The 9,730-nt window shown below is 36.5% G+C and overlaps 2 protein-coding genes across 2 annotated transcripts; both read right to left on the bottom strand.

The window, feature by feature from the left end:
- Positions 1-1,589: 1,589 nt before the first annotated feature.
- Positions 1,590-4,710, bottom strand: LOC138899764 (uncharacterized). Its single transcript, XM_070186454.1, has 8 exons — positions 4,455-4,710; positions 3,523-4,351; positions 3,082-3,202; positions 2,986-2,991; positions 2,845-2,897; positions 2,331-2,564; positions 1,769-2,102; positions 1,590-1,679 (listed from the first exon to the last, which is right to left on the bottom strand). Exons 1-8 carry the CDS (start codon positions 4,708-4,710, stop codon positions 1,590-1,592), a joined length of 1,923 nt encoding a protein of 640 aa, XP_070042555.1.
- Positions 4,711-4,770: 60 nt separating this feature from the next.
- On the bottom strand, positions 4,771-5,118 carry LOC138899763 (uncharacterized). Its single transcript, XM_070186453.1, has one exon. It carries the CDS (start codon positions 5,116-5,118, stop codon positions 4,771-4,773), a length of 348 nt encoding a protein of 115 aa, XP_070042554.1.
- Between the last annotated feature and the right edge of the window lie 4,612 nt (positions 5,119-9,730).

The following is a 9,730-nucleotide window of genomic DNA, read 5'->3' as shown; positions in this document are numbered from 1 at the left end:
CTCTTGTGCTGACATGGATTTTTAACAATGTTTATGGTACTGGTGTTATCACAGAAAATGGGAACACAATCAACAAATATACCATAGCCCCTTAGCTGTTGTCTTATCCATAGTAACTGAGCACAGCAGGATGTTGTTGCCGCATATTCAGCCTCAGCTGTAGATAAGGCCACTGAATTTTGCTTCTTGGTTCCCCAAGACACCATACAAGAACCTAGAAAATGAGTTGTTCCTGAAGTGCTTTTTCTGTCAACATGAAAACCTGCACAGTCATCATCAGCATAACTAACTAGATCAAAGTTGTACCCTCTAGGATACCACAAACAGAGGTCAAGGGTCCCCTTGAGATATCTTGATATTCTTTTGGCAGCTTTCAAGTGAGATTCCTTGGGATTTGCCTGAAATCTTGCACATAATCCCACACTAAACACTATATCAAGCCTGTTTGTTGTGTGGTACAATAGTGACCCAATCATTCCTCTATATAGCTTCTGTCCCACACTTTTCCCTTCTTCATCAAGGTCTAGCTTTGTTGCAATGGCTATGGGGGTATCAATAGATTTAAAGGAGTCCATGTTGAACTTCCTCAGTAACTCTTTGATATATTTTTGCTGATGTATCATGGTTCCAGTAGGTGTTTGCTTGATTTGCAGCCCCAAAAAGAAGTTCAATTCATCCATCATGCTCATTTTGAACTCATTTCCCATCATCTCAGCAAATTCCTTGCACATTGCTTCATTGGTGGCCCCGAAGATAATATCATCCACATAGACTTGCACAATCAGAATATTCTTCCCTTTGCTCCTTAGAAATAGAGTGTTGTCCACCTTTCCTCTTACAAAGTTGCTGGCTAAGAGAAATTTTTAGAGCCTTTCATACCAAGCTCTAGGACTTGTTTCAGACCATAAAGAGGTTTATCCAGTTTGAACACATAGCCAAGATATTCTTCACTTTCAAATCCAGGAGGTTGTTTGAAAAATACTTCCTTCTTCAAGTACCCATTCAAAAAGGTACTCTTTACATCCATCTGTTATAAATTGAATTCCATGTGGGCAGCAAAGGCTATCAGCATTCTTATAGCCTCCATTCTAGCTACAGGTGCAAATGTCTCATCATAGTCAATGCCCTCTTCTTGATTGTATCCCGGAACTACCAATCTGGCCTTGTTACTTGTGATATTTCCTTGTTAATCCAACTTGTTTCTGAACACCCATCCGGTACCTATGACAGTTCTGTTCTTGGGTTTTTATACCAGGTGTCAGACCTTGCTTCTCTCAAACTAATTTAGCTCCTCTTGCATGGCTATGATTCAGTCTGGATCCTTTAGAGCTTCTTTGATGGTCTTAGGTTTAACCTGTGAGAGGAATGTTGTAAGTGCACATAGATTTCTTAAAGAATACATGGGTTGCACCCCTGCATTTGGATCAGAGATGATATTCTCAAGAGGGTGTGAGCTTTGATGCTTCCATGGTCTGATCTATATACCCAAAGAAGATTCACTTGAGGAGTGACCCAAAGAAGCAGGTTCAATAGGTGTGGCTTCATTTGTCTGGTCAGTAGTTAGAGTAGATCTTTCTTCTTCTTGTTCCTCATTTGTTCTTCTTGTGGTTTTCAGATCCGTCTTCATCAGATTCCTTTGTATCTCCATCACCAGTGAATCCTATGTCATAATCTTCAACCTACAGACCTTTCTCAGCCAAATTATTAGATTCATCGAAAATAACATGAATGTTTTGCTTCCACACACATAGTTTTTTTTATTAAAAACCTTATAGGCCTTATTATGTGGAGAGTAACCCAAGAAAATTTCCTCATCACTTCTGTCATCAAACTTACCTAGAACTTCTTTCCCATTATTATGCACAAAACATTTGCATCCAAAGGCTCTCAGGTAAGTGATATTGGATTTTCTTCCTCGAAGTAACTCATAGGGAGTTTTCTCAAAAATGGGTCTGACCATGCATCTGTTTAGCAGATAGCAAGCAGTATTGATTGCCTCAGCCCAGAAATTCTTAGGCATTCCACTGACAATCAACATGGTACTCCCAGTGTCTTCTAAGAATCTATTCTTTCTTTTTACAACCCCATTTTGTTGAGGAGTTCTAGGTTTAGAGAAATTATGGTCAATGCCATGTGAGCCACAAAACTCAAGGAATTTTTAATTTTTAATTTCAGTTCCATGGTAAGTTCTTATACTTAAAATATTACATCCTAGCTTTTGTTAAATCATTCTAACAAATACATAGAAAATATCAAAGGTTTCATCTTTTGATCCCAAAAATAAAGTCCAGGTATACCTGGAGAAGTCATCAACAATCACAAATACATACCTCTTACCTCTCCTGCTCCTTATTCTCATTGGTCCATATAGATCCATGTGAAGGAGTTCCAGAAGTTTAGAAGTACTTACAAACTTCTTAGATTTAAAGGATGACCTAACATGTTTCCCTCTAACACATGCATCACATACTTTGTCAGAGGTAAACTCAACTTTAGGTAGCCCAAGGACCAAGTCCTTCGCTGCCAACTTGTTGAGCTGAGAGAGATTAGCATGTCCCAGTCTTCTATGCCATAGTAGTGGATCATCTTACACTACACTCAAGCATGTGTTCTCACTCTGGAGAAATGACATAATCGATATCTTGTATATATTTTTTTGTCTCTTACCCTTTAACACAATTTCATCAGTATTAAGCTTAGTGACAGTGCATATTTTGGAATTGATTTTTACCAAATTTCCTTTGTCGCACATTTGAGAGATGCTAAGAAGATTGTTTTTAAGACCTACCACATAATACACATCTTCTATAGCACAAGAGAGTGACTTAACTACCTTGCCAATACCTGTTATCTGGCCCTTTTCCCATTTCCAAATGACACACTCCCTCCTTGAAAGGCTGTTAATGAGAGAAAGTTTTTCTTTTCTCCAGTCATATATATTGAGAATCCACCGTCTAGATACCAGTCCTGATTTTTTCCTCTCACCTTAGCCTGCACCAAAATTCACAAGTTAGTTTTGGGAACTCAGACTAGCTTGGGTCCCTTTTTGTTGGAAAAAGGATGAGTCAGATTCTTTCTTGCCCAGAAAGGGAGAGGATTAGAAGCTATTTTCTTGTTAACCTTAATCCACTTAGTGTGGACAGGAGGATTAACCTTTGGCTCCTCTTCCTTCTTAACATTTTTAGCAATACCAAAAGTGTTTCTAAACTGAGCACGAATTAAGTCAGGACAAGTATCTCTACAGTGTCCTACTCTTCCACAATGAGTGCATATGTTATTATCGGAAATTCCTACATACTTTGGGTCAAACTTAGGGATAATTTTCTATAGCCAATTCTATATTTATTGGAGCTACAGTTTTTATTCAGCCAATTCAAGGCATCAGAAGATCTATGCCATTTGCTTAGTCTAGATAGTTCATAATTAGTCTTTTTTAGGTTTTTATGCAGTACTTTATTTCTACATTCAACAAAACAGAGATTATCATTAGAAATTTTTAATTCATTTTCAAGCTTATCCTACAGATCACTCATTTTTATTTTGCCATGGGTATCAGGAGACTTCTTATTCTCAGAAGTAAGTTCAAGAACCTGGTTCTTAAGGTCTTTGACCTGTTTCTTTAAACTAGCTTTGTCAGATTCAAGCTCTTTGATATCAAGTTTGACACAAGAAAGGTTGCTGATTAGCTGATCATTTCCATTACTCATTTTATCCATTTCATTCATTAAGGTCACAATTATGTCCATCAGCTGATTTTTGGACATAGCATGAATATTTTCTTTCAAGTCAGATACACTTACCTGGTTTGCCTCATCTTCAGTTTTTGAATTACTCATGGCCATCATTCCTATCACTTTTTCCTCTATTTTTGATTCTTCAATCACCATCAGAGCCACTTTGATGTTTTGATTTTCAAAGTCAGTTTTCAATGTCCTCCATATATCATGAGCAGAAATGCAAGAGGACACTCTGAGGAGGGTGTTTCTAGACAGACTTTTGTAGAGCAAGTCCTTTGCTTTAGCATTTTTCTGAACTAGCTGACGATCTTCCTCATCGTATTCCTCTTCTCTTTTGTTGCACTTGTTACCTTCACCATCCAATTTGGTTGGAAGAATTGGTCCATGACTGAAAATTACCCATAGGTCAAAGTCAGTAGTCTGAAGAAATATTTCCATACGTAGCTTCCATTTATCATAGTGGTATTCATCAAACAAATGAGGTCTTCCAATGTGCATTCCAAGCTGTACTTGGGGTTCTGTCTTCACAACTTGGAGTTCATCAATCACAACATAGAGACTTATAGCCTCATCATCCTTTTCTTCCTCTTGATCACTCCCACTATCCTCATATGCTGCCAAGAATGCCTACTTCATTGCTTTAGTAAATCCTTTGCCTAGGATTTTTTCTTTGTTGGAACCATTTTCTCTCATCTTCTCCTGTTTCTCCTTTTCAACTCGTTCTTTCCTCTGCTCCTATGTGATCTAGCTTGCCACACATGTAGCACCCATCATAGTTAGCTTTGTCGATCTGCTTGTGCTTACTACTGGTCTCTCTCTTGGATGCACTTTTGGAATTCTTCATGAACCTCTTGAACTTGGCAAACATTGTTAGATCAGGATCATCATAGTCAGATTCATCATCCTCGGATGCTTTAAGAACCAAGGTCTTGTCCTTATTTGGTTCTTCTTTGCGCAGTTCTATCTTTCTCATTTCATGAGTTTTCAAGTTTCCAACCAACTCATCAAGTGAGATTTTATCCAATTCCTTGGCTTACTGGATTGCAATGACTTTTGATTCCCATAAAGCAGGAAGGATTCTTAGAAATTTACTAACCAACTCTTCTAAGGTAAACACATTTCCAAATGATTTTAGTTTATTGGTTATTATAATGAACCTAGTCATCATATCCTGGATGGGCTCAGACTCTTTCATGGAGAAAAGCTCATAGTTTCTCATGAGTAGTTCAATTCTTGATCTTTTTACTTGATTTGTTTCTTCATGAGCAATTTGGAGTGCATCCCATATCTGTTTCGCATTAGAGCACACAGAAATTCGGTTGTACTCATCAGTACCAAGTTTACAGATAAGGATTTTCTTAGCATTTGCATTCTTCTCCATCATTCTGAAATATGCTACCACAAATTCGGAAGGGTCCTCAGGAACTGTTTCACTTTGTGCATTTTATTTTATAGGAATCAAAGGACCTTGGTTTAATATGGTCCATAGTTCAAAGTCTTTAGCTATTAACAAATCTTCCATTCTTGCTTTCCACCAACTTTTATACTTTTCATTGAACAAGGGTGGTCTGATAATTGATTGTCCTTTATTAATTCCAGGTGGAGCACTCGTCTTTCTTCCAAGATCTCTCTAGGTGTTAGCCGTGTAAATGAGATAACATGCTCTGATAACAATTTTTAGTTTGAGTGCCCATATGGATTACTAAAGAACTTGTTTCTTTACTTTGTTCCTTAAGTGTAATGTAAATAAGCAATAAAATGAATACAATAATTTTTACGTGGAAAATCAACCGGCTCAAAACGTCCAAAAACCACGACCTACCACGTAGGATTTTCAACTCCAACTCCACTAGAACAATGAGCCAAAATGTATCAATTAAAAGACTGTAATTCAATACTCCCTAGTACTCCTACTACTCCTATTTGATTCACAAGTTACTCTAACATGTAAAGCAAAATACTCACTCCAACTCACTAACTATTTATGACGTTTGATTACAACTCAATTTCCTAAAACACATTCACTATATTCACTCGAAAGAATACAAAGCAAGTACTCAACAAAAGTAAAAATAACTTATGACACTTTAGTTGATGTGTAAAAGAATGGTTCAGAAGTCCAAAGTTAATCCTATTTAAACACGACTTGAGATCCTTTAGGAGTCCTATTCATAGTCAGCTTCCTCTTTGATAGAACTCCTATTGTTCCAAGGATTCCATAAGCTTTGGGACTTTTGTATCATTGAATTATCCATATCTTAAGAAACGACCCTTATCACTTATAGCAGTTGTCTTCCACCAAACTCAGACATGGGTAAATTTTAGATAAAGTTACTGTCATGTATATACGTACAAGTATCAATCATGAGGAGATGATCCTTTAACCTGAGGAGCTAGTTCTTCATAACAGTTAAGCAACTACATTGAGGACCTGGTTCTTTGAGCAGTTAGTCATACTTTGTTAATCATCAAAACTTTAATACTCAACACCAATATTGAGGCCTTCGGAGGAAGAAACAATATAGTTTAACATGAGCAGTTGCACAACATAATAATGTCATTATTGTCTTCAATTATGGTAGGCTTCGCATCGAATTCACACATGAGTTTCGAATTCTGTTTCTGCGATGGATTAGGTGGATATCAGTAAGGGTATTTGAAATTGTCGCACATGCCATTGATACTATGGTGTGGGAAGAGTCATGGTTTCTGGTTGGTTTGATTTCAAGAAAGATGACTAAGTAGCATGGCTTCTTAGCTGGGGAGAGTACACCAGAATAAAATAGGGCACCTTGTTCAGTAAGTTGGATCCCATGGGCTTTCCTTTGTCTTATCACGTCGGAATTTTCGGTAAATATTCCATCAAAATCACTTTTACAACCTTTTCATTACCAATGTTATATTCTTAGTTTACTTTCATAATCATTTCTTGAAAAATCGACAGAGCCACACCAGATCAGTTATTGTTGTGTAATTAAAGAGATATGTTAATTTAATTTGTTGAAGTACTAGTTACAAGAATGTGATCATTTGAATTTAGAGCGCGTGAAAATGTTATTTTCTAACTTGATGTAGAGTACTTTTGACCAAAAAAATTAAATAAAAAAGTTTATCTTAACTGTCGTATTAATTTTGACTGCAGGATTCAGTGGACTAATGGACTGTAGTGGATTTTTTAGGGTTGGCTATGAAAATTTTATCCCTTTATTCCTTTCCTTAATATGCTCCCTCAATGTAGTTATTATTATTTTAAAAAAACGAAAGATGGAAGACATCAACCTTAGTTTATTTATAGCGGAGAGAAAAACTTATTTTTGATGGTGCATTCAACTATAAGGAAGAATCTGATCTTAAGACTCCTCCCAAAAGCAGCAGTAGCAATCATGAACATGTTCGGAAAAGACGCAGTTTGTGGGGTCATTTTCGAGTACACAAACACCAACAAAGAGAAGTCCCTGACATGATGGATATAATCTATAAGAGGATCACCATTCAATAAGGATACCTTGATGTTGATAGATAATTTCAAAGTATATTCTGATTTTCAATGGAAACATATGAGTACCTTCAAGCAGGAAAACTGAAGGCAACTGAGGATGCTCTAAGGAACTGAAAGCATGCCCTCTTCCTTCTGAGGCCTGTTATGTGAAGGGGAAAGATTTTCCAAGTTGCAGATGATTAGTGAAAAATCTGTGATTGTAGTATTTTATACTATGATTTCTGTTCTAGAGTTTATTTGATGTCTAAGTTGCAGATGATTAGTGGAAAAATAGTGATTTTAGTATTTTATATTGTAGTTTCTGCTCTAGAGTTCATTCGATGTCCAAGTTGCATATGATTAGTGAAAAAACGGTGATTGTAGCATTTTATACTGTGGTTTATTCTCTAGAGTTCATTCGATGTCCAAGTTGAAGATGATTGGTGGAAAAGTGATGATTGTAGCATTTTATACTGTGGTTTCTGCTATAGAGTTCATTCGATGTCCAAGTTGCAGATGATTAGTGGAAAAGCGATGATTGTAGCATTTTATACTGCAATTTCTTCTCTAGAGTTCATTCGACGTCCAAGTTGCAGATGATTAGTGGAAAAATGATGATTGTAGTATTTTATATTGTAGTTTCTGCTTTAGAGTTCATTCGATGTCCAAGTTGCAGATAATTAGTGGAAAAGTGGTGATTGTATCATTTTATACTGTGGTTTCTTCTTTAGAGTTCATTCGATATCCAAGTTGCATATGATTAGTGGAAAAGCAATTATTGTAGCATTTTATACTGTGGTTTCTGCTCTAGAGTCCATTAGATATTCAAGTTGCAGATGATTAGTGGAAAAGCAGTGATTGTAGCATTTTATACTGCGGTTTCTGCTCTAGAGTTCATTCGATATCCAAGTTTCAAATGATTAGTGAAAAAATGGTTATTGTAGCATTTATACTGTGTTTCTACTCTAGAGTTCATTCGATGTACAAGTTGCAGATGATTAGTGGAAATGCGGTGATTATAGCATTTTATACTGTGGTTTCTGCTCTAGAGTTCATTCGATGTCCAAGTTGTAGATGATTGGTGGAAAAGCGATGATTGTAGCATTTTATACTGTAATTTCTTCTCTAGAGTTCATTCGACGTCCAAGTTGCAGATGATTAGTGGAAAAATGATGATTGTAGTATTTTATACTATGGTTTCTGCTCTAGAGTTTATTTGATGTCCAAGTTGCAGATGATTAGTGAAAAAGCGGTGATTGTAGTATTTCATACTATGGTTTCTCCTCTAGAGTTCATTCGATGTCCACGATAGGGAATAAAAGATGTGAAATTTTTCTTACTCTGTAGCCTTTAGAAGATAAGTACAGACATCTCCGTACCGATCCTCCAGACTCTCATAAGCTTTCTCATGATACCTAGGCAACCTAGTACTCTGATACCAACTTTTTACAACCCGAAATCCCAACCCCGAGGCCCTGATGGCACCTAACATTTCACTTGCTAGGCAAGTCAACGTTAGCTAAATTACTTAACTAGGTTTAACAATTTAAATCAAAACATTAATAATAATAATAAAATGTGGTAGTCTGAAATAGATATGATAAATACCATATAACGTAAATTAAACATATCCTAGAAATCTGAAGTCACGAATACATGAGCATCTAGAGTACTACAGATAAAGTCTGAACAAAATACAACTGTTTGAAATTAGGTAAATAGTAAAGACATAATGGAAGGGGACTTCAGGGACTGCAATCGCCAGCAACTCTACCTCAAGTCTCTTGCTGACAGCCGGTCCATGCAAAATCTCCTCTACACGCTGTTGGAACCTACTCCGGTATCTGCAAAAAAAGTACAGAAGTGTAGCATAATTATAACCGACCCCATGTACTCTGTAAGTATCGAGCCTAACCTCGACGAAGTAATGACGAGGCTATGACAATACACTCACAATAAGCCTGAACGAAAAATAATAACAGAATACAGAAATAGAATTAAAGCAGTAAACTCATATAACCGAACCCATAGGTCAACTACCAGAGGGCCCAGAATAACATAATCTCAAATCTCATAACAAAATACCGAGAACAATTTTTACAGCCACAATAACAACAATATCTCAAATCCGTTGTGGTGCACAACTCGATCCTACTATATCATCATCTGTTCATAATATATTCCGTCCTTATCTCTTCATATCGTATCATTTCAATATTATTGCGGCGTGAAACCCGATCCCATCATATCAATTCATTTTAATATCGTTGCGACGCACAACCCGATCCCAACAATTTCAAATTATAAACATAAATAATTCAACACCAATATTTATGAAATATCAATACAAAGGAAAAATGAAACATACAGAACAATAAGGAACTACCAACAAACGAGGAATAACCAATACTTCGAAATCCCAAACCTTGGAAAAATGATAGGACCAAAATAGCTAGATGGCTCACATGAACAGAATAACAAAATAAAGTACTTCAAGTAATATAAGAACGGTAAA

This window comes from Nicotiana tomentosiformis, chromosome 10 (genome assembly GCF_000390325.3).
Source record: "Nicotiana tomentosiformis chromosome 10, ASM39032v3, whole genome shotgun sequence".
Lineage (NCBI taxonomy): Eukaryota > Viridiplantae > Streptophyta > Magnoliopsida > Solanales > Solanaceae > Nicotiana > Nicotiana tomentosiformis.
This window is presented reverse-complemented; position numbering and strand designations above follow the sequence as displayed.